This window comes from Elephas maximus, chromosome 26 (genome assembly GCF_024166365.1).
Source record: "Elephas maximus indicus isolate mEleMax1 chromosome 26, mEleMax1 primary haplotype, whole genome shotgun sequence".
Taxonomy (NCBI): Eukaryota; Metazoa; Chordata; class Mammalia; order Proboscidea; family Elephantidae; genus Elephas; species Elephas maximus.
Window position 1 is genome coordinate 33,148,825 of NC_064844.1, and position 25,876 is coordinate 33,174,700.

Below are 25,876 nucleotides of genomic sequence, written 5' to 3' on the forward strand. Positions count from 1 at the left end.
AAACTAAGCTAAGTGACAAGTGGAATAATTCCCTGAAGAAGAATCCAACATTTATTAACAAGTTTTTTTCCTGAATTTTCTTTAAAATTTTTAAAAAACATGAAAGTTTTTCCATACATAGTCTTTTTGTTTTATTTTGTTTTGTTTTAAATTTTGTTAAAATACTCTTCATTGCATTTTTTAAGTAGGAATACATAATACATAGGACCAACACTTGGGGCTGGCTGTTTGCCTTCTGAGGTGATTGCAAACAGTGAGTTCTCTTATTATCCAGCTTAATCACTGCTCCCATAGCTAATAACTTCATTTAATTTGTAATACTTCCTTCCTCTGAGTCTGTTTACTACAATTAAGTTTGGAAACATATTTAAAAGCACTGGAACCATTCTGCCTTAATGCCCACAAAGCTACCCCTTGCCCTTCTTTGTGCATCTGGCTTGGGACCTGGCCCACAGCAGGTGCTCAGGGTTTGCTGAGCAGAACTGTCATCGGTGAACAGATGGAGAGAAAAGAGAGGAGAGGCATTTCTTTACTGAAGTGACTGACCCAAATAGAAACCAATTCAGTTTTATATGGAATATAAATGCTTTAGCACTCAAATGAGGACCAGACCACCTCCGTAAAATACAAGTCTGACTGGCCAACTGGAAGAAGGCCAGTCCCTCATCCACAGGCTCACTCCCACCTCTACTTTTGAGCATCTTGAACCAAGTTCTCTCTCCTCTAATCATGTAACAGACACACCCGTGTCTAGTTCTTTTGAATCAAAACAAACAAAAAGCAAATCAAAGCTATTGCCGTGGAGTCAATTCTGACTCATAGAGACTCTATAGGACAGAGTAGAATGCCATCATAGGGTTTCCAAAGAGTGGCAGGTGGATTCCAACTGTCTGCCTTTTCAATAGCAGCCAAACTCTTAACCACTGGGCCACCAGGGCTCCTTTGGATCAAAGGAAGATACTTAAAATATCGATCTTTTAAAAGTTTAAATGGAAATGTTAATCAGAGGTGATTTGTGATGATTGGCTTTCTGTGACTACTCTTTAACTGTGGATTGCAGTTTCTTAGGAAGAGCACAGAGTTCTTTCATGACCAAAATTTTCTTTTTTTAACAAACAAAATTCTTAAAATTATTTTGAATTTTTAAAAATTGGTGGTTTGTTTTTCTTCTAAATTTTATCCCCAGTAACTTGAATTGATGATTTCTTAGTTGTTCATATTTCAGGAGTCTTAAGAAAGAAAAATTACTAACCCCACTGAGATCGAACAAGTATAGTTAGCTTCACATGGAGGAATTAGAAAGGTTTTCGTGGCTATGTCGTTTCCTAGTAATGCAGAGTTGTTAAGACTTATGTGACACATACGTGTGCGACTTGCTATATATCATAATAGCAACTGTATGATAAGAACAATGTAAACAGGTTCACCTTGCAACAGATAGTCAGTAGAAGAACAAATGCATTCCAGGATATGAAGGGCTTCCTTGTCCCTCAAGCCCTCAAGAAAATGTTAAGTCCTGCTCCATCCAAAAAATACACAAAAAGACCTCTAAATCACCTGGTACTCAAATCCTTGTTAACCCCCCCATCCAAAGTTTATTAAGACAGTAGAATAATACACTTACAACAACAACAACAAAAGGCAAAGCCTGAGTTTAGAAAATGAATATCAGGTACATGCACAAAAGTTTTCATTTCACCTGTATATAAATGGCTTTAGAGAACGATATATGAAAAAACTACCAACTACATTAACATTGTCCTCGTGGCACCTAACTAGGGGTAGGGAAGAAGAAAATAAATAGTTCATAGTTAGGGCACTCCTCTGTCCCATAGTCCAATCAGGCAGATCCCATGATGTCACAAGGCAATAAAGAGTCAGAGATCATTCCGCATAACTTCTTGAGAGTTGGAGTGTTCTTCAGAGTTTCTCATCTTGCTCCTTTCAAAAGCCAGTATCAATGCCTTCAGTTTCCCCAGAATGGATGAAGTCAGCCATCCTGCAATACAAATCCGAAACTGTTATATGGTTGGATCTCATTTAACAAAATAAAAGTGTTCCTCTAAAGCAGTATATCAGAGAAATTTGACATAATATCACAAAGGATCAGCACCTTCTATTCTCAGAATTTAAGGGAATATAAATTAAGGTCTTGTCATCCAACCAGCACACGAAATCTTAAAGACTCCCATACCTACAGTCAAACAAGCATGCTTGCTCTAGTGTTTCCTAAAGAGTGCTCCACAAAACATTAGTTCCTTGAAATACTCCTTGTTAAAAGGGTTTCCTCTTAGAAATCCATGATGTAAATTAGTATAAGGACACTGAGAAAATTTGTAAAAAAATTTATTAAGTTATATATACACACATGCATGTATATATATGTGTGTGTATCTATAAATATGCTAGTAAGAATATACATATTCTATATTCTATATGTATATATATGTATATTCAACTTTGTTGAATCCAGCATTCTCCAATCTTTTTATGATAAACACTTGTTGATTAGATTTAATTTAGAAGGTAATGAAAAACAAAAGAAGCATTATAAAGAAAATATACATATTCTTACTGTCGAGAGAATGATCTCGACCTGTCTTTTGATCATGTTCAATGATAGGACTCATAAAAATCGTCTGATAGCAAATAGTAAATGTGTAGGAGAGCATTTCTCCTAAAGCTGTTCATTGGTCTTGCCTGGCAGAAAAATTCTTAAATTTGGTGACTCCTTTTGTCCACATATTCAACAGGTGTAATTTTGTCACACTTTTTCTTTTCACCTTTGCCCTAGGCAAGGACAGATGTCTTTTCATTTGTTACTGATTTGGATGGTAGTGAGACAATATACTGTAGGCATTTTTAACAAAAGCACACTGTCTTCCTTAATTAGCACAAACAGACTTAACTACTAATTCAGTGACTCATCCCCTGTGATTTATGAGATGAGAAAATTCAAAGAGCAACAGAGCATCTGAACATGAAGGTTCAGTTTCCAAAGAGCAAAGTAATTAAGTTAAAAAGCCAGATTTTTGTTTTTATTTCCTTATAGAGATTAATGATCAGGAAATCTTACCATATAGGTGATTGCTCTCATCTAACAGGTTGTGACTCCTAACCCATGAGCATGATTTAAGTAACTTGAACAGTGCTAAAACCAAACCCCTGGCCTTCGAGTCAATTCTGACTCATAGGGACCCTATAGGACAGAGTAGAACTGTCCCCACAGGGTTTCCAAGGAGTGGCAGGTAGATTCGAACTACCAACAGTGCTAGGCCAATAGAAATAATAGCCCTCTGCGAGCTCATGGCTAGTTTCACTATTCGTTGCACAAAAGCAGGTGCTCCTCTGTATCCAGAGATGGTAAGCACCATCTTGAGAAATCTAGCTGGTCATCCTATGACTACATTCACAGAAGCTCTTTTTGTGAGATTTCAGTGAGAGCCACATTGCTCATGCAAACAGCCTCGGCAGGCAGAGGTGGTTATCTTAGTTATCTCTTGTCGTTGTTAGGTGCTGTCAAGTTAGTTCCGACTCATAGCCACCCTGTGCACAACAGAACGAAACACTGCCCAGTCCTGAGCCATCCTTAGAATCGTTGTTATGCTTGAGCTCATTGTTGCAGCCACCGTGTCAATCCACCTCATTGAAGGTCTTCTTCTTTTCCTCTGACCCTGTACTTTGCCAAGCATGATGTCCTTCTCCAGGGACTGATCCCTGCTGACAACACGTCCAAAGTATGTAAGACGCAGTCTCGCCGTCCTTGCTTCCAATCAGCACTTTTGCTGTACTTCCTCCAAGACAAATTTGTTTGTTCTTTTGGCAGTCCATGGTATATTCAATATTCTTCACCAACACTACGTTTCAAAGGCGTCAATTCTTCTTCGGTCTTCCTTATTCACTGTCCAGCTTTCACATGCATATGATGCCATTGAAAATACCATGGCTTGGGTCAGGCGCACCTTAGTCTTCAAGGTGATATCTTTGCTTTTCAACACTTTGAAGAGGTCCTTTGCAGCACATTTACCCAATGCAATGCGTCGTTTGATTTCTTGACTGCTGCTTCCATGGCTGTTAATTGTGGATCCAAGTACGATGAAATCCTTGACAACTTCAATCTTTTCTTCATTTATCATGATGTTGCTCATTGGTCCATTTGTGAGGATTTTTGTTTTCTTTATGTTGAGGTGCAATCCATACTGAAGGCTGTGGTCTTTGATCTTCATTAGTAAGTGCTTCAGTCCTTAGTTACCTAGTTCTGCTTTAACAGAAATACCACCAGTGGATGGCTTTAACAAAGACAAATTTATTTTCTCACAGTCTAGTAGGCTAGAAGTCCAAATTCAGGGAATCGGCTCCGGGTGAAGGCTTTCTCTCTCTGTTGGCTTGGAGGAAGGTCCTTGTCATCAATCTTCCCCTAAACTAGTTTCTTCTCCTTGCAGGAATCCCAAGTCCAAAAGACGTGCTTTGCTCCAGGCACTGCTTTCTAGGTGGTATGAGGTCCCGCTGTCTTTCTTCTCACTTCTTTCTTTTATATCTCAAAAGAGATTGGCTTAAGACACAATCTAATCTTGTAGATCTCATCAGTAGAACTACTGCTAATCCATCTCATCAACATCATAGTGATAGGATTCACAACACATTTACATCACATTAGATGACAAAATGGCGGAAATTCTGGTGGCATAGTGGTTAAGTGCTAAGGCTGCTAACCAAGAGGTCAGCAGTTTGAACCTGTCAGGTGGTCCTTGGAAACTCTATGGGGCAGTTCCACTCTGTCCTGTAGGGTTGCTATGAGCCGGAATCGACTCAACGGCAGTGGGTTTGGTTTGGTTTTGAGAATCATGGCCCAGCCAAATTGATATACATATTTTGGGGGGACACAATTCAGTCCATGACATGGTACTTGGAGTGACTAGCGTGCATTCATGCATCATCCTGAAAATCTTACACAATGATTCTTCCCATTTTTTTTTTTTTAATTGCAGACCTCCTTGAGAATCTGTTTAGTGCTATGGACTCCACTCCTCATAATTAAATATGCCCATGTATAATTTCACATAAAATTTAAAATCCTTTCATGAACCCCCTGAAGCCCTCATGAGGAAATTGAGGTCCAAAGAGAAGAAATCATTTGCTCAGGGTAAAGTCATATGACTAGCCAAGGGCAGGACTTAAAGTGATATGTCTTGATTCACAACCATACTGCTTTCAAAATTACCAGTCTGCCTCCCAGCGACCCACTATAACTCTCAGCACCTTCAGCCTCCCTCTTCTGATTTTATTGTGGTTTGACCCAGCACTCACCTCACCGTCCTCTCTGGCCTCACTCATGTCTGCTCCATCCTGGTCAAGTTCAAACTCAGTACCCCGGTCTACAACATTCACACCAGCCTGCACCCGGGGCTTCTCGTTTTCCCACTTGGCAAAGCCTTTGTCCTTTGCTGCTTTGTCATGGAACTTAGATTTCATTTTGGGGAAGGTATGAGATCCTGAGTCTCCCCAGCCAGCCTCTGACCATACAGGCTCAGTCTGGGTGGCCTGGCTGGTGGTGGCCCGCTGTAGTCGCACAGAGATCTTTTGAGAGGAGCCTGTAACCAGTGTGATGGCTCTGCTGTCCAGGTCCTGGTGTCCAGCAGCAACCCCAGGGAACTCAAACACCTCATCCTGCACTGGAAGGGGTGAAGAAGGTGAGTATTGGACATATGATAGCTTGACAGTAAACCATGAAAGTTAGTGCAAACAACAGGGGTGTAACATGCTAGAGGATTAGACTAGGTACCGAACTAAATTAGCTCAAGTGAGTTGCATATTGGTGAGACCTGAAAGCAGAGAGAAGCAACGGAGGTGGGGGTAAGGGAGGTGGGGGGGGGGTAGGGGGGTCTAGGATTAGCCACTGGTGCTCGCCTCGGTGTTTATATAACTGGGACAGGGCTGAGATCCAAAACTCAGGTGACAACCAGGCATGGGAAGGTGAGCCAAGAGAAATCATGGCAGGAAAGAAAGTAGAGGACATTACCTGGGGGCAGCGAGGGGCTTCCAGGCAGCGACCCATGACCACTGCCCAGGGAGGGTACACGTGCAAACCTTCTGCAGGCCAGAACCAGGAGGTCTTTGCACTGTTTGTGACAATTGGCTCCACAGTCTAAAAATTTCCAAATATATCATAGATGATTAGAGGGACCCAGGTGTGTCTGGTAGTGATTGGACTTTCAGGGGGGCTAGAGCCTTCAGGCCCCCTTATTTCTGTGCTAATCTCAGAGTCCAGCCTAGACCTACAGGATATGTCTGTTGTTGTTGTGTGCCCTCAAGTCTAGGGGCTGGGAAAAGGCCCTTGGGAGCCTTTTGCCTCCCTGAGGATCCTAAAGTTCTCTTGTATCTGCTCAGTTTGTTCCTCTACATGATTCATTGAAGTGCCTATGGAGTGAACAAGTAAAATCTAGCCTGGTAAGTTGTCTTTGCCCAAAACTAAATGGAAATTATGTGGGGCTGTCTACTTGAGGGCAATGGGTTTTGTTTTCTTGGATTTGGGCCTCTTCCCCAGGCCACTATGGAGCCTCTGCACAGAGTTTCCCAAGCCAGAATGAGGGTGAAAGAGATTCCATTTCTAGCCTCTCCCAGCACCAACTGCTGCCTCTGAGCATTTACGGGGAGTGTTCCTCCATTTAGTACGTGTCTGTATTCTTCACTTCCCAAAACTTTTCTAGGGCAAGTGATTGTATCTTCTGCAACACTCTCTTTGTATAGATGCAGAAACTTGTTCAATAAATGTATTCCATATTTGACTACGGCTTTGAAATGACGTGTGGCAGATTCTATGAAATTTCCCATGCTAGTTAAGAAAGTAAAATATTAATCACTACTTAGGGCAGAAAGAATTTGACCACTTTGGAAGACAGCAACACAATTATTTCATGTAATGAAGGCCTCATGTTTCACTTAGAATCACTGTACAGGTATTTTTAACAAGTATGTATGTATTTCTCTTACCATCAAAGAAGACCTTTATAACTATTTCCAATAACCAATTTTCCCCCAAATGATCTTGTTACAAATGGTTTTGTGACGACATGAAGAAAAGGCAAATAGCAATGACATTTAGTCTATGTTAATTAATGATTTGGCTCTGTGGGCCATTAAGAGAAAACATCATGTATACAAAGATGTTCCAAGGGTTTAATTGATCTTGATCTTTATAAAATTCTTAGGGTGTGTGTGTGTGTGTGTGTGTGTGTTAGGACATGGAGGGGCAGAAACCAGAAGAAAACTGATTCACTGCTGGGCAGTCAGGGATTATAGTATCTTTTTGCTGCTTGAAAATAAACATGCAAGTGAGACCAAGACAACTGATGCAGAGAGACAATAAACAGTCCCAGCAAGGTTCACAGATGCTCTCTGTTCATGCAAAATGAAAGCCAAATTCTAGAAGGTGTCTTAGCTGGAGAAAAAGGCATCACTGGGGAGCGGTACTAATCTGAAGGCATTCTGTGATTGAGATGCTTCCTTTTGTATCCTTACTACATTTTTCAAGAACATTATTAGATTTTTTAAAATGTAAGCAGTCTACATAAAATATGCAGGGACTTTTTAAATTAAATGCCAGTAATATGCAATGATCTTAAATTAACTTCTGAAATTAAACACCCTTTTTTTATATGGTACTGGTTTTTTTTTTATATGTAATATATACATAGAGAGAGAAAGCAGTACACTTCCTAATGCATCTGACTGCGCATGCATATTAAATTTGTCAAATATATATTTATTCAGCTTATGAATTTCAATTAAATAGAGCAGATACATGAACTATTAATCAAAAGGGACAAAAATTAATTTTAGGTTTCTCTTATCATCATCATCTGTGTGGGTTTATAGAGAAAAAAATAACGATGTAAGAGTGGAAAGAAATGGGTACCTATGGCAGAAATGAAAGAGCGTTTTTTTTCCCTTGAAAGAAAAAGTTCTTATATGCAGTATTTTAATAAGACCTGTCCCACTTCAAGATACCCAACTTAACCTGATGCTGAAGATTTCCAAGAGATCTTACAGAAGAGGGCTAGATTTATGAGGGTTGATAAGGGTGGTTTGCTACCTCAGGAACAAGCTATAAAATTCTAATTTGGCTCTCCAAAACTCTTTCCCTGGATACATTAACACTTCAGCTCTCAGTGGCCCAAAAGACTCGAGTTCTCACTGATGCCAGCAGCTTTTGTGGTTTAACTGAACAAATATGATCGCTGCCCCAAATATCAAATTAAAAAATTTTAACAAACTAGCATTTATTTACCTTTGCATTTGTATCCTTGTTTGATTATGCCCCAGAGCTGTAACAAAAGACAAAGGAATGTCAGGGAAGCTGAAGGGAAATCTGGGAGGAAAAATAAGGCCACAAAGAAGGAAGTCCTGGAAAGCTCAATGACTAGTCCAACACAAACAGGATGTAGCTGCTCTTAACACCCTTCCCGTCAAATAGAACCCCCCTTCCCATCCCACGTCCCACTCCAGCTGTGATGATAATGTGAGCTTTGCTTCCCTTTTCTTGCTGGGAGTCAAATGGGAGTTGGGATGGGAAACTAAAGTGAGTGCATGTATTGAACTTTGGCATGGTGCACTCTCAGCAAAATTTGGGTGGAAACACTGTCTTTGGAAGCCCCTATGCCCCTCTGCCTTTTGTGTGTGTGTGTGTGTGTATGTGTGCGTGTGGTGATAAAATGTGTAGTAACATACACCATCTCAACAATTTCTACATGTACAATTCAGTGACATTGATAACATCCTTCAAGTTGTATAACCATTCCCCCTGTCCTTTTCCAAATCATTCCACCACCATTAACAAAATTCAAGGCTCCCTAAGCAAAAACTTTCTTTTGTCCCCTTCCTCCCATCCCTGGAAACCACTAATAACCTTTGGTTTCTATATATTTGCTTATTTCATATAAATGAGATTATACAATATTTGTCCTTGGGGACTATTTCACTCAACATAATGTTTTCAAGGTGGATCCATGTTGTGTCATGCATCAGGGCTTCATTTTATTTCATTTATCCTTCTGCCTTCTTTCCAATGGCATTAGCTACTCTTGGTCCCCACTACATGAAATAAAGCTATCTATGAAGTGTACTCTGCACTAAAGCTTTTGAACTTTGCTAGAATATTTTCTGAGCGGTATTTGTTCCTTAAAAGAATACAAAACAGGAAAAGATCTAATATTTACTCATGTATTCACTCTCCACATTTGCTCTATGTTTCGCCTGTGCCAGAGCTGTGAGAGATGTAGAAATGATTTAGATCCTGCCCGCCAAAGAGTGAGTAACTTCCATGTGGTGAACAAGTAGGAAGCAAAGAACACTTCAGGAGAGATACAAGGGTAGTGCAAATGGTTATCCTAGGCTGAAAGGTTGGAGGTTCAAGTGGACCCAAAGGCACCTCAGAAGAAAGGCCTGGTGATCTGCTTCTAAAAGATCAGCCATTGAAAACCCTATGCACCACAGTTTCTGCTTCGATGCACATGGGGTCACCATGAGTCAGAATCAACTTGATGGCAACGGGGTGGGACAGTGCAATGAGAGAGTGTTTGCCCAAGTGGTTCAGGGGCATCCTCCTGGTGGTGTTGTCTTGCTCTCTGATAGGCTAAATCCTGTGCAGAAGGGGGCCTTTCTGTGTTCTTTCCCATGCTCCCTGCCCCCAGCTCTTGCACGTGATAGGGACACTAGAAATATAATTATCAATTAATTAAATGGGCTTAGCTAGAGCTTCAGAAGCTCCATTCCTAACCTTGGGGTAATTAGGTTAGGTGACTGTTGTCTACTTAAACTCCAAAAGTATCAAGGAATGGTATAAAAAGAAATATTTACTCTGCACTATGTGATATGCAACACATGTGATATCATTTAGTCATCTCAGCAACATGGCAGGTAAGTATTAACTCATTTTTACTGGCAGGAAAACAGAGGCTCAAGTATGGTCAATAACTTGGTCAAGGACACATGGTTAGTAAGGGCCAGGGTTCTAGACTCTAATAAGTCCAGACCTTTCTACCTCATCATAGCTGCACCAAGAACATAGTACCAGTACCTCTGCTCTGATGATCAGGGAGACGAGTATGGAGGCTCCCACAGATGACATCTTGCTGCTTCTACAGAACCAGTGCTTTGCAGAAGATGGAGATGGGACCAAAGGACTAGACAGCAGAGATTAGACCTCCCGTACCCACCAGAGGACAGGCAACTAACTCTTGGCTGAGCTATGTCATGGCCTAATAACCTGACCTTTTTCTTCATTGAGCCCTACCTTACACGGCCCCATCCCACTTCGGAATTTCTCAGGTCTAGATACTCCCAAAAATTCGCATCAGAATAGAGAAACTAGAGACCCATGACAAGGGTGATATATTTGTTTTATGACAGTGGTCTGGTAATCCTGTCCCAGTGGAGACAGTGATAGAAGAAGAGCCTCTCCTTCTCTTAGACAGATGAAGAGAGCTGGTTAGGCTGGCCTACCCTTTTAGCTGCTTGACCACCTGGGGCCATCTTTGAAGTAACTTGACTCTGCCTTTTTTTTTTTTTTTTTTTTACCCTTTTCAGAGAGCTGTGTGGATGAACACAAACTCCTTCCCTTGGGACCTCGAAAGCCAGTTCTTCAAGTATGCATTGGGAAAAACGTAGTTTAATGTTAGCATGTAATAGCATGTAATAGCAGCAGCAAATTTAATATGAGCCAACGGTGTGACATAACTGCCAAATAAACCTAAAATAACTGGACTCTGATGTCCAGAAAAAGCACCATTAGCCATACTCACTTGGGTGCTGGCCACTCTCACCTGGAAGATCATATTTTATATCTCGTATAATTTGAGTATCAACTGAAAGACACTCTGAAGTCAGGAGTGTACATTTAAGATAAGGGCCAAAAACTGACCTTAGTTCCCAAGGAATTATCAAAAGTAGGGGAAATAAGTTATACAATCTTCATTTGTTGCAGGAGTATAGGTAGACCACAGGATTCCAAGTCAGAAGGCCTGCATTGGAGTCCAGATTCTGATAATTATTAGCTGTGCAATCCTGGGGACTTTAGGTTATCCTCTGTGGGGCTCCCTGTCTTCATCAGCAAAGTGGGTAGAGTAAAACACTCACTTTACAGGCTTGTTGTGAGGATTAATTACACTAATGTCTGAGGAAGTACTCCTTTATTGTCAAGTGCTGAGTAGACATTATTTATTATTATAACCATCTTCTCTCCAAAAAGTTTTTCCCCCCTTTTTGAGTAGTGAATTACTGAGCCATGCCATGAGAGATTTCTAGTGACTAACACCGCATCAAGTGAGAAGTCGAAGGAACTGGCTAAGATAAATGCTCTCCTTAATTGCAAACATTTACGAACATTAGTGATGAGTTCAAGGACTCATTGAGCTGACATCTACCTCAGGCAGGGATTAATAGGCAAAACTCTCTCTTGAATGAACAGACTTCACTTATCTTCTCCCTCTCTGTCTGCCCTGCATTCCTAGACTATAGCTCCACCTACAGGTACTGCTTCCATTTTTAATTTCATTCACAGAGCCCTCATATTTCACTTCTGACCCAAGGCAGATGATGAATTCCTTTTACAGGATCATTTTCCCACCTTCACAGAATGCTGCACAGTAATGACATACAAGAGAAAACCATGGAAAACAGACTTACAAATCCTGCACAGTGTTCACAGAAGGTTGGCTTGAGATAGGTCATCTCCTGAAAATTATGGATAAATCCTGGTCCCATTTTACAGTGGAGTTGAGACTTCGCTCTCAGGAAGTAAGCCATCATTTCATCTTTACTAATCAGGCCATCCCTGTTAAGAGAATCAAAGAAGGAAGGGTCTTTGAATAACATATTGCTAAGTAGTTACCACACTTTACCCACCCACCTCCCAAACCTTTGTGGTCAAAAGTAGGTGGAGAATGATCACTTCTTTGTCACATCTAAGTGGAGGGGAGGACTCCAAAAGACAGTTTCAGGTGCCCCAAGCCTTTCTCAGTAAACAGGAGATGGCCTCTGTGTGTGTGTGTGCAGGACCTGCTGACATGCACATGCGCATGTGGCCTGTGCACTGCAGCAACAAAAGTCTCCTTCATTAGTGAATAGTAGTTTCTAGAAGGACATCTTCTTTCTTGCCCTCACCTAGCTATAGGGTTTGCAGGACTCAGGCTGCTAGATAAACACAGGAAAATGTGATAACTGGGCCCGCCATTCATTAATTTCATTCAGCCTGATGTCATCAGAGCCAGTACCATCGGTGATCTTCACTGTTCGCAGCCCATTTTCTAGAGAATTCATCCATACAGACCAAACCCTCATTTCTACCCACTTCTTCAACCCCCACCACATATCCTGACCTCTTTTTTTTTTTTTTTTAGTTTTACTGTGTTTTAGGGGAAAGTTTACAGCACAAATTAGTTTTTCTTTCAAAAATTTTATACACAAATTATTTTATGACAGTTGCAGTCTTTAAAATGTGTCAGCGGTCTCCCCATTTCCCTTTCCACCCTGGGTTCTCCGTGTCCATTCATCCAATTTTCCTGTCCCTCCCTGCTTTCTCATCTTTGCTTTTGGGCAGGTGTTGCCCATTTGTTCTCCTATACTTGATTTCTCACGTGTGTTACTGTTTTTTTAATATGCCTGTCTAATCTTTGACTGACTGCAGCAGCTGATAAAAATCTTCTATTTCTTCATCTTTAGCCCTAGTGGTTGGTGCATAAATTTGAATAATAGTCGTATTAACTGGTCTTCCTTGTAGGCGTATGGATATTATCCTATCACTGACAGCATTGTACTTCAGGATAGATCTTGAAATGTTCTTTTTGGCGATGAAAGCAACACCATTCCTCTTCAAGCTGTCATTCCCAGCATAGTAGACTATATGATTCCCCCATTCAAAATGGCCAATACCAGTCCATTTCAGCTCACTAATGCCTAGGATTTCGATGTTTATGCGTTACATTTCATTTTTGACGATTTCCAGTTTTCCTAGATTCATACTTCATACATTCCAGGTTCCGATTAAAGCAGTATATCACACAGTGTTCTGCTGCTATTCATAAGGTTTTCACTGGCTAATGCTTTTCAGAAGTAGACTGCCGGGTCCTTCTTCCTAGTCTGTCTTAGTCTGGAAGCTCCGCTGAAACCTGTGCTCCATGGGTGACCCTGCTGGTATCTAGCAACACACAAGCCCCCACAGTAGGACAAACTGACAGAAGATTCTTATCAGCTGTTGCAGTCTGAAATTGATTGAACATGCAATCAAGATGCATTGATAATGACATGTGCAAAGAGTTGGAGATGGAAAACCAAAAGGGAAGAACACGCTCAGCGTTTCTCAAGCTGAAAGAACTGAAGAAAAAATTCAAGCCTCAAGTTGCAATACTGAAGGGTTCCATGGGGAAAATATTAAATGACACAGGAAGCATCAAAAGAAGACGGAAGGAATACACAGAGTCATTATACCAAAAAGAATTAATCAATATACAACCATTTCAAGAGGTCACACATGATCAGGAACCAATGGTACTGAAGGAAGAAGTCCAAGCTGCTCTGAAGGCATTGTCGAAAACCTGTTCTTAGGGGGAATGCTTTTAGCCTCTCTTCATTGAGAATGATGTTGGCTATTGGTTTTTATAGATACCCTTTATCGTGTTGAGGAAGTTCCCTTCTATTCCTATTTTATTGACAGCTTTTATCAAGAATGGTTGTACTTTATTAAATGCTTTTTCTGCATCCATTGAGATGATCATATGATTCTTTTCTTTTGTTCTATTTACTGTGGCAGATTATGTTGACTGATTTTCTAATGTTGAACCATCCTTGCATAAAAAAAAAAAAAAACCCAGTGCCTAGCAGGTATGAATCTCACTTGGTCATGGTGTATTATTTTTTTTTATATGATGCTGAATTCTATTGGCTAGGATTTTGTTGAGAATTTTTGCATATATATTCATGAGAGATAGTGGTTTGGTTAATTTCTTTTTTTGTGATGTCTTTGCCTGGCTTTGGTAACAGGGTTATGTTGGCCTCGTAGAATGAATTTGGGAGTACTCCTTCCTTTTCTAAGCTCTGAAATAGTTTGAGCAGTACTGCTATGAGCTGTTCTCTGAATGTTTGGTAGAATTTTCCAGTGAAGCCATCTGGGCCAGGGCTTTTTTTTTTTTTTTAATTATTATTACCTTTTCAATCTCTTCTCTTATTATGGCCTGTTTAAAACCCAGTGCGGACAAGTCGATTCCAACTCATAGTGACCCTATAGGACAGAGTAGAACTGCCCCATAGAGTTTCCAAGGAGCGCCTGGTGGATAGATTTTCTATTTCCGCTTGTGTTAGTTTAGTTAGGTAGTGTATTTCTAGAAATTTGTCGATTTCCTCTAGGTTCTGAAATTTGTTGCAGTACAATTTTTCATAGTGTTCTGTTATTATCCTTTTTATTTCAGTTGGGTATATTGTAATGTCCCCCATCTCATTTCTCATTTGGGTTATTTGCTTTCTTTCCTGATTTTCTTTTGTCAGTTTGGCCAATAGTTTGTCAATTTTGTTGATCTTTTCAAAGAACCAACTTTTGGTCTTGTTGATTCTTGCTATTGTTTTTCTGTTCTCTATTTCATTTATTTCGGCTGTAATCTCTATTATTTCCATTCTTCCAGTGGCTGTGGGCTCCTTTTTCTGTTCTGTATTTGTACGAGTTATAGGGCTAATGTTTTGATTTTGGCCTGTTCTTCTTTTTTGATGTGTGTGTTTATTGCTATCAATTGACCTACTAGCACTGCCCTTGGCGTGTCCCAAAGGTTTTGATATGATATGTTTTCATTCTCATTTAATTCTAGGAATTTTTTAAATTCTTTCTTTGTTTTCTTCTATTATCCTGTTGTTTTTCAGCAAGGTGTTATTCAGTTTCCATGTATTTTGATTTTTTTTTTCCTTGCACTGCCTGTTATTGATTTTTACTCATATGGCATTTTGATCAGAGAGAATACTTTGTATTATTTTGGATTTTATTGAGGGTTACTTTGTTGGCTAAAATGTGGTCTATTCTAGAGAATATTCCATGTGTGTTGGAAAAGAATGTATACTTTGTGCTGTTGAGTGGAGTGTTCTATATATGTTTAAGAGGTCAAGTTGGTTGATTTTGGCCTTTAGATCTTCATCATCTTTGTTGAGTTTCTTTCTAGATGTTCTGCCTTTTACTGAGAGTGGTGTGTTGAAGTCTCCTACTATTATTATGGAACGGCCAATTTCTCTTTTCAGTGTTATTAGAGTTTGTTTTGTGTATTTTGAATCCCTGTCATTGGGTGCATAGATATTTATTAAGGTTATATCTTCTTGGTGGATTGTTCATTTAATCATTATATAATGTCCATCCTTGTTTTTTATGGTTGATTTTGCCTTAAAGTCTATTTTAATCACCTCATATGCATGCATAAACTGAACTATGGATAAAGAAGACTGAAGAAGAATTGATGCCTTTGAATTATGGTATTGGCAAAGAATATTGAATATACCATTGACTGTCTGTAAAAATGGCACAGGGCAATGTCTGACCTCCTCTAACTTCACAAGTAGGAAGGAGCATCAAGATCAATGGCCCAAGGCTGATTTCTATGAAGCAGGGATCAGACATGCCTCCTCTCTACACCATCTTTACCAATTCTGACACAAACCGTCCCTCCCACAGCAGTCTCTGTATCTCTGCTGGGTTCAATAATTCATTGCAATGGCCACACAAAACTCACAGCCCGTACTCACGATTATGGAGTTTATTAGGAAAGTGAAATGAAAAAAAAAACAAACCTGTTGCCATTGAGTCGATCTTGACTCATAGCGACCCTATAGGACAGAGTAGAACTGCCCCATAGATTTTCCAAGCAGTGCCTGGTGGATTCAAACTGCTGACCCTTTGGTTAGCAGCCATAGCACTTAACCACTATGCCACCAGGGTTTCCATATATATATATATATATATATTTTTTTTTTTTCCTAGATAGCACAATGAGGTGGGTTGACACAGTGGCTGCAACAATGGGCCTAAACATAACAATGATTGTGAGCATAATACAGGACCAGTCAGTGTTTCATTCTGTTGTACACAGGGTCACTATGAGTTGGAAGCAACTTGACACCACCTGACAACAACAGTAACAGATGGCACAAATGGTTTGTGCTCTGTTACTAACTGAAAGGTTGGTGGTTTGAATCCACCCAGAAGTCCTGGTGACCTGATCCCATAAAGATTACAGCTAAGAAAACCCAATGGATCGGTTCTACTCTGTAACACCTGGGGTTGCCATGAGTCAGAATCAAATCAACAGAATGAGTTTCATATATATATATATACATACATATGGTGTGTATATATATATGGTGTATACATATATATAGCTGTGTATATATATATACACACACACATACATATATATGGCATATGTTATATTACAACCAAGTCAGAACACAAAGTAGATTGTGCCCACCCCTTGGAGCACAATCACTAGGTAGGAATCTTGGCTCAGGCCCTTTCAAAGTTTAATATAGGAAGAATGGTAGTTGCCTGGCATGTGTGCCACCTTTCATCATACAGATCTGTTGCTTAAAAGTAACTATCCAGCAAGGTGCTATGTCTACCAGCCCTTCTTGAATCTGGGGTGGGGGTTGATGTGACTATTTGCCACCAAAGGAACATGAACAGATGTGGTGTGTAATACTTCAAGGCCAAGGAGTTTAAGAACTGCTGTGTTTCTCCACCCTCTCTTCTCACATATGCTTCAGGAATGCAAGTGACTCTAGAACCCTTGTTGTCGTTAGTTGCTAAGTTAGTCTGTTTTGACTCATGGTGACCTTATGTATAACAAAATGATGAATTGCCGAGTTCTGCACCATCTTCATGATTGTTGGTATGTTTGAGTCTGTTGTTGCAGCTATTGTGTCACTCCATCTCATTGATGGTTCCCTTCATTTTTGCTGACCCTCCTCCTTACCAACCACAATATTCTTTTTCCTGAGGATGTGTCCAAAGTAAGCAAGCTGAAGCCTCACCATCCTCTCTTCTAAGGAGCACTCCAGCTGTATTTCTTCTAAGCCAGCTTGTTTGCTTTTCTGGCAGTCCGTTGTATAGTCAATATTCTTTGCCAACACCACAGTTTGAACACATCAATTCTTCTGTCTTCCTTTTTCACTGTTCAGTACTCTAGAAGACTACAAAGCCACAAATAGAAGGAAACTAGTCCCTGAATCACCAGGAATGGGAATGATGAGCAGGAAACTGGAGTAAATGTGAGTGAGAAAAAAACTTGTATCAAGCTGCTGAAAATTTGGGGTTACCTAACTGATACACTTGGAAATAGCCCATGCTTCTCTGCAAAGATAAGTCCCATCCTTCCTTGGCACATGGTGCAGCTTTTCACATGTCATCAATGGGCATATCAGTTTTCAAGATGGCCTGGCCAGTGCTGTGAGTATCATGCCATCTGGGCTGGCTTTGGCACTGCCTCAGACAATCCACTGTTGCTCGCATCTGCCCTATCGCCACTCATAAACAGATTGTGTCTAGTCTCTAAGTGGAGTTATGAAAGGATGTTGTCATGGATTGAATTGTGTCCCCCTAAAATATCTTTCAACTTGGCTAGTCCATCATTCCCAGTATTGTGTAATTGTCTACCATTCTGCCATCAGGTATGATTTTTCTCTATGATGTTAATGAGGTGGCATTAGTGACAGTTATGTTAATGAGGCAGGACTCAATCTACTGACTTAGGTTGTGTTTTAAGCCAATTTCTTTTGAGATATAAAAGAGAGAAGCAAGGGTCAGGGCCAAAATGGTGGAATAGTCAGATGCTTCCTATGGTCCCTTTTACAACAAAGACCCCAAAAAACAAGTGAATTAATTATATATGACAAGCTGGGAGCCCTGAACATCAAAGGCAAAGTTGAGGAAATGGACTGAGTGGAAGGGGGAGGGAGAAACAGTTCAGAAGCAGTGAAGAGTTGCCAGACCTGACCCAATGGGAACCAGCATCCCATAGGCTGATTCCACTGGTGCAAGTGTGGTAACACAAGCAGTGACATTTGGGATGCTTTTTTCACATTGGGAGAGAATGAGTGGTGGAAGGTCTGCTCAACCTTTTACAACAAACAAAAAGAGGCCCTCAATCAGCAAAAGATAAGTGCCTGCACTTAACTTACCTCATGGACCCAAAAATACCCCTTTGGGAAAAACCCTTCTCCCACTTACCTGCTCCCTTCCCACTCTGCACTGGGTCACAGTTGGCTGCATCCCCTGGGCTGGAAAAAGGACCCTGCACTTGCCCTGAGCCATTCTCCCGGCCTTGGAGAGGGGACAAATTAACAAACTGGGAAAAAATAATCTGCCAGCTCCCCTAAGCTAGGAACTCAGGGCAGAAACAGCTCCTTTGCCTAGGGACAGGCATAAGGGGCCCACAGACTTTGAAATCCTTTCACCTCTGCATAGACCCATGTGGGCCCATTTCAACAGAGTAGGCCCTCATTAGCACAGTACAACAGGGTATAAACCTGAAGCCTAACTTCAACTGTTTCAGCTACATGGTGGAGAGGGAGGTTTGTGATATTTGACACCACTCTGCCTATTAAGGAAGATCCTTACCTACCCACATTGGGGGTGTGAGAACTGGTGGCTCCACCCATGACACATAGCCACCCACGACAGGGGTCCGAGAATAAGTGGTGCCTTCCAGTCCTTACAGCCAACAGCATTGGGTGACCATAGTCTGGCTGCAAAACCCACCCACCTATGTGCTCTAGGGAACAGGGACACACTTTCCTCACACTCAGGGGCACTTGTTAACCCCCTGCCTTGCTCAGCATGTGACCCCCTACTGCAGCCAGATATCTGTGCCTACACCAATCACCCCTGCCTGTCTAGGACTGTAGGTGAGAGCCTGCACTACACACTTGGTGACTGGCTACCTGGACACCTGAGCTGAATGCATACAAGAAAAATGAACAGACTACAGGACTCACATACCTAGTAATGGCTCTAACCACCTGGCGATGGGATTTTAGAGCTTCAAACGTGTCAATAATCAAACTAGGCAACTCGAGCAGCCTATTTGGGCATAACAAAACAAAACAAAGCAAGAAGCTAAGACACAGTAAGCAAACATAAAATAAATAAATACAATAACTTATTGATGGCTCAGAGACAACAGTCAATATTAAATCACATAAAAGGCAGACCACAGTGGTTTCAGCAAGCTCCCAAAACAAAGAATCAAGAAATCTTCTGGATAAAGAAAACTTCCTTAATTACCAGAGGTAGAATACCAAAGATAAATATACAGAACTCTTCAAGAGATCAGGAGGGAGATCAGGCAAAACAGAAGAAGACAAGCAGCACATGGACAAAGCATTAGAGGAACTTAAGCAGATTAGACAAGTGCACAAGGACAAATTTAATAGGCTGCAAGAATCATAGAGAGACAGCAAACAGAAATTCAGAAGATTAACAATAAAATTCAGAATTAGGCAACTCAATAGAAAGTCATAAGAGCAGAATTGAGACAATAGAAGTCAGAATTAGTGTGATTAAAAATAAAGCACTTGGCACCAACATATCTGAGGAAAGCTCATGTAAAAGAATTCTAAAAAATGAAGAAACCCTAAGAATCATGTGGTACTCTATCAAGAGAAATAATCTACAAGTTAGAACAGGGGGTGATAACAGAAAATATCGAGAGACTTGCTGCAGGTTTGTTGGCAGGAAACTTCCATGATATGGTGAAAGATGAGAAGACACTTATCCAGATGCTCATCAAAACCCAAAAGAAAGTCACCAAGATATATTATAATCAAACTTGCCAAAACCAAAGATAATTTTAAGAGCAGCTAGGGATAAATAAAAAGTCATCTACAAAGGAGAGTCAATAAGATTAAGCTTGGACTACTCAGCAGAAACCATGCAGGCAAGAAGGCAATGGATGACATATAAAAACCCTTGAAGGAAAAAAAATCCCAGCCAAGAATTATATACCCAGCAAAACTGTCTCTCAAATATGATGGTGACATTAGGATATTTCCAGACAAACAGAAGTTTAGGGAATTTACAAAAAACATATCAAAATTACAAGAAATACTAAACAGAGTCCTCTGGTAAGAAAGTCAATAACATCAGATAACAACCCAAAACTAGAAAACAGGACAGAGCAACCAGATATCAACCCAGATAGGGAAATCACAAAAATAATTCAAAGCTAAAACACTCAAAACAGGGTGACAGAGATGTCATTATATAAAAGATGTCAACATTAAAACAAAAAAGAGGGACTAAAAAATGTAGTCATAGACCTTTCACATGGAGAGGAAGTCAAGGCAATATAAAGAAATAAAAGATTGGTTTCAACTTAGAAAAATAGGCGTAAATATTGAGATAACCACAAAGGAAACTAACAATCCTATGCATCAAAATAAAAACAAGAAAAACATACAGACTCAGCAAATACAAAAATAACAATGAAAAAGAGGAAAAGAAAATATATAAAGAAAAATGACTCAGCATGGAAAATTAAGCAGAACAAAGAAACTCAACAACACACACACAAAAAAATACCAAAATGACAGCACTAAACTCATAAAAAATAATCAATAATTATGCTGAATGAAAACGGACTAAATGCAACAATAAAGAGACAGAGAGTGGCAGAGTGGTTAAAAAAAAATCCATCTATATGCTGCCTACAAGAGACACACCTTAGACTTAGAGGCACAAACAAACTAAAACTCAAAGGATGAAAAAATATATATATCAAGCAAACAACAATCAAAAAAGAGCAGGAGTGGCAATATTAATTTCTGACAAAATAGATTTTAAAGCAAAATACAGTATAAAATACAAAGAAGAACACTACATAATGATTAAAGTGTCCATACACCAGGAGGACATAACCATAATAAATATTTACACACCCAGTGACAGGGCTCAAAAAATACATAAACTCTAACAGCATTGAAAACAGAGATCAATAGCTCCACAATAATAGTAGGAGACTTGAACACACCACTTTCAGTAAAGAACAGAACACTCAGAATGATGTTATAAATGTTAATGTTAATAAAGACATGAAAGATCTAAATGTTATAATCAACCAACTTGATCTCACAGACATATACAGAACACTCTATCCAACAGCAGCCAATTATACTTTCTTTTCCAACACACGTGGAACATTCTCCAAAATAGACCACATATTAGGCCATAAAGTAAGCCTTAACAGAATCCAAAACATCTAAATATTACAAAGCATCTTTTCTGACCATAAAGCCATGAAAGTAGAAGTGAATAACAGAAAAAGCAAGAAAAAAAAAATCAAACACATGGAAACTGAACAACACCTTACTAAAAAAATTATTGGGTTATAGAAGAAATTAGGACAGAATAAAGAAATTCATAGAATCGAATGAGAATGAAAACACTTCCTACTAGAAGCTTTGGGACACAACAGAAGCAGTGCTCAGAGGTCAACTTATAGCAATAAATGCACACATCCAAAAGGAAGAAAGGGCCAAAATCAAAATATTAACCCTACAACTTGAACAAATAAAGAGAGCAGCAAAAGAAGTCCTCAGGCACCAGAAGAAAGCAAATAATCAAAAATAGAGTAGAATTAAATAGAAAATAGAAAAACAATCAAAAGAGTTAAGAAGACCAAAAGCTGGTTCTTTGAAAAGATCAATAAAATCGATTAACCATTGGCAAAACTGACCAAAGAAAAACAGAAGAGGAAGCAAATAACCCAAATAAGAAATGAGATGGGTGATATCATAATAGACCAAATTGAAACTAAAAGAATCATAACAGAATACTATGAAAAATTGTACTCTAAAAAATTTGAAAACCTAGAGGAAACGGAAGAATTTCTAGAATGTGCTACTAACACAAACAGAGGTAGAACAACTAAATAAACTTGTAAAAAAAAGAAGACATCAAGGAAGTAATTAAAGAAAACTCCCAACAACAAAAAGCCCTGGCCCTGATGGCTTCACTGGAGAATGCTACCAAATGTTCAGAGAAGAGTTAACACCATTACTACTAAAAGTATGTCAGAGCACAGAAAGAGATGGAATACTCTCAAGCTCATTCTATGAAGCCAGCATAACCCTGATACCAAAACCAGCTAACAACATCACAAAAAAAAGAAAATTAAAAACCAATATCCCTCTTGAACTTAGATGCGAAAATCCTCAAAAAATTCTAGTCAATAGAATTCAACAACATATCAAAAGAATAATTCGCCACAACCGAGTGGGATTCATACCAGGTGTGCAGGGATGGTTCAACATTAGAAAAAGAATCAATGTAGTCCACTGCATAAATAAAACAAAAGACAAGAACCACATGATCTTATCAATTGATGCAGAAAAGACATTTGACAAAGTCCGACACCGACTCATGATAAAAACTCTCAGCAAAATAGGAATAGAAAGGAAGGTCCTCAACATAGTGAAGGACATTTATACATAGCCAACAACCAACATCATCCTAAATGGAGAAAGTCTGAAAGCATTCCCCTTGAGAACAGGAAACAGACAAGGATGCCCTTTATCACCCCTCTCATTCAACGTTGTGCAGGGGGTCCTAGCCAGAGTAATTATGCTAGAAAAAGGAATAAAGAGCATCCAAATTGGTAGGGAAGAAGTAAAAGTATCTCTCTGTGCAGATGATATGATCTTATACACAGAAAACCCTAACGAATGCACAAGAAAACTACTGGAACTAATACAAGATTTCAGCAAAGCATCAGGATACAAGCTAAACATAACAAAAATCAGTTGGATTCCTCTATGCCAACAAAGAGAACATTGAAGAGGAAATCACCAAATTGATACCATTTACAGTAGCCCCCAAGAAGATAAAATACTTAGGAATCAATCTAACCAGAGCTGTAAAAGACCTATACAAAGAAAACTACAAGATATTATTGCAAGAAACCAAAAGGGACCTACATGAGTAGAAAAACATACCTTGCTCATGGATAGGGAGACTCAACATTGTGAAAATGTCTCTTCTATCCAAAGCAATCTACATATACAATGCAATCCCAATCCAAATTCCAATGGCATTTTTTAACAAGATGGAAAAACAAATCACCAACTTCATATGGAAAGGGAAGAGGCCCCGGATAAGCAAAGCGTTACTGAAGAAGAACAACAAAGTGGGAGGCCTCGCACTACCTGATTTTAGAACCTATTATACTGCCACAGTAGTCAAAACAGCCTGTTACTGGTACAACAACACATACATAGACCAATGGAACAGAAATGAGAATCCAGACATAAATTCATCCACCTGTGAGTAGCTGATATTTGGCAAAGGGCTGAAGTCCCCTAAATGGGGAAAAGACAGTCTCTTTAACAAATGGTGCTGGCATAACTGGATATCCATCAGCAAAAAAATGAAACAAGACCCATACCTCACACCATGCACAAAAACTAATTCAAAATGGATCAAAGACCTAAATATAAAATCTAAAATGGTAAAGATCATGGAAGAAAAAATAGGAACAACGCTAGGAGCCCTAATACATGGCATAAACAGTATACAAAACATTACTAACAATCTACAAATACCAGAAGTGAAACTAGATAACTAGGAGCTCCAAAAAATCAAACGTTTATGCTCATCCAAAGACTTCACCACAGGAGTGAATAGACCACCTACAGAATTGGAAAAAATTTTGGCTATGACAAATCCAATCAGCATGTAATCTCTAAAATCTACAAGATACTGCAAAACCTCAACAACAGAAAGATAATAACCCAACTAAAAAATGGGCAAAGGGTATGAACTGGCACTTCACAAAAGAAGACATTCAGGTGGCTAACAGATACATGAGGAGATGCTCACAATCATTAGCCATTAAAAATGCAAATCAAAACTAAAATGATATACTGTCTCACCCGAACAAGGCTGGCATTAATCCAAAAAACACACAGTAATAAATGTTGGAGAGGTTGTGGAGACACTGGAACACTTATGCACTGCTGGTCAGGATGTAAAATGTACAACCACTTTGGAAAACAATTTGGTGCTTCCCTAAAAACCTAGAAATAGGAGTACCACAGGATCCAGCAATCCTACTCCTTGGAATATATCCTAGAGAAATAAGAGCCTTCACATGAATATGCACACCCATATTCATTGCAGCATTGTTTACAATAGCAAAAAGATGGAACCAAGTTGCCCATCAACAGATGAATGGATAAACAAACTATGGTATATTCACACAGTGGAATAGTACGCAATGATTAAGAACAACGATGGACCCATGAAACATCTCACAACATGGAGGAATCTGGATGGCATTATGCTGAGTGAAATTAGTCATTTGGAAAAGGACAAATATCGTTTGAGACCACTATTTTAAGAAAGGTTTAAACACAGAAGAAAGCATTCTTTGATGGTTATGAGGGTGGGGAGGAAGGGAGAAGGGTATTCACTGGTTAGATAGTAGACAAGAACTATTTCAGGTAACTGAAGGACAACACACAATACAGGTGGAGTCAGCACAACTGGACTAATCCAAAATCTAAGAAGTTTCCTGAATACAACCAACACTTCAAGGGACAGAGCAGCAGGGTTGGGGGTCTGGGGACCATGGTTTCAGGGGACGTCTTGGTCAGTTGGCATAACAAAGCGTATTAAGAAATCATTCTGCATCCCACTTTGGTGAGTGGCATCTGGGGTCTTAAAAGCTAGCAAGTGGCCATCTAAGATGCAACAATTGGTCTCAACCCACCTGGAGTAAAGGAGAATGAAGAACACCAAAGACACAAGGAAAATATTAGCCCAAGAAACAAAAAGGGCCACATAAACCAGAGACTCCATCAGCCTGAGAACGGATGAACTAGGTGGTTCCCAGCTACCACCAATGACTGCCCTGACAAGGAACACAACAGAGGAACCCTGATGAGGCAGGAGAAGAGTGGGATGCAGACTTCAAATTCTAGTATAAAGACCAGACTTAATGTCTGACTGAGTCTGGAGGGACCCCAGAGGTCATGGCCCCCAGAGTCTCTGTTAGCCCAAAACTGAAACCATTCCCAAAGCCAACTCTTCAGTCAAAGATTAGACTGGACTATAAGACATAAAATGATACTGGTGAGGAGTGTGATTCTTAGCTCAAGTAGACACATGAGACTATGTGGGCAGCTCCTGTCTGGAGGTGAGATGAAAAGGCAGAGGGGGACAGGAGCTGGTTGAGTGGACACAGGAAATACAAGGTGGAGAGAAAGAGTGTGCTGTCACATTGTAGGGAGAGCAACTTGGGTCATATAACTCGGGTCATGTGTGGATAAGTTTTTGTGTGAGAAAATGAATTGTAAACTTTCATTCAAGGGACAATAAAAAAAAAAGAGAGAGAGAGAAGTGAGCAGAGAGACAGGAGGACCTCACAACACCAGGAAAGCAGTTTCAGGAGCAAAGCGTGTCCTTTAGACCTGGGGTTCCTGCACAGATAAGCTCCTAGACCAAGGGAAGATTGTTGACAAGGACCTTCTAATCTAGAGCTGACAGAGGATGAAAGCCTTCCCCTGGAGCTGGAGCCCTGAATTCGGACTTCTAGCCTACTAGACTGTGAGAGAATAAATTTCTCTTTGTTAAAGCCATCCGCTTGTGGTATTTCTGTTATAGGAACACTAGATAACTAAGAGAGATGTCAATCAAGTGAATGAAGAAATTTATTTGGTCAGTGACCCATTGAAATTTCCCTATATGGCTTAAAACCTATTTCTGAGACTTCTTCCCATGGGTTATTTCATGGGAGGCAGATTTAAAGTTAAATATCCCTGAAAACACTAGTTCCCAGAGAGGGTTTTGTGAGAAAGATGA

General features: G+C 39.8%; 1 protein-coding gene across 1 annotated transcript in view; it reads right to left on the reverse strand.

The window, feature by feature from the left end:
* Window positions 1-996: 996 nt before the first annotated feature.
* Window positions 997-25,876, reverse strand: part of RASGRP3 (RAS guanyl releasing protein 3) — a 141,329-nt gene continuing 116,449 nt past the window's right edge. The window contains exons 14-18 of the mRNA XM_049870558.1: window positions 11,683-11,830; window positions 8,288-8,324; window positions 6,020-6,145; window positions 5,308-5,672; window positions 997-1,999 (exon numbers count right to left, since the gene is read on the reverse strand). Of these exons, the coding sequence (XP_049726515.1) occupies window positions 1,991-1,999; window positions 5,308-5,672; window positions 6,020-6,145; window positions 8,288-8,324; window positions 11,683-11,830 (685 nt within the window). The 3' untranslated portion in view covers window positions 997-1,990. The remainder of the gene's footprint in view (window positions 2,000-5,307; window positions 5,673-6,019; window positions 6,146-8,287; window positions 8,325-11,682; window positions 11,831-25,876) is intronic.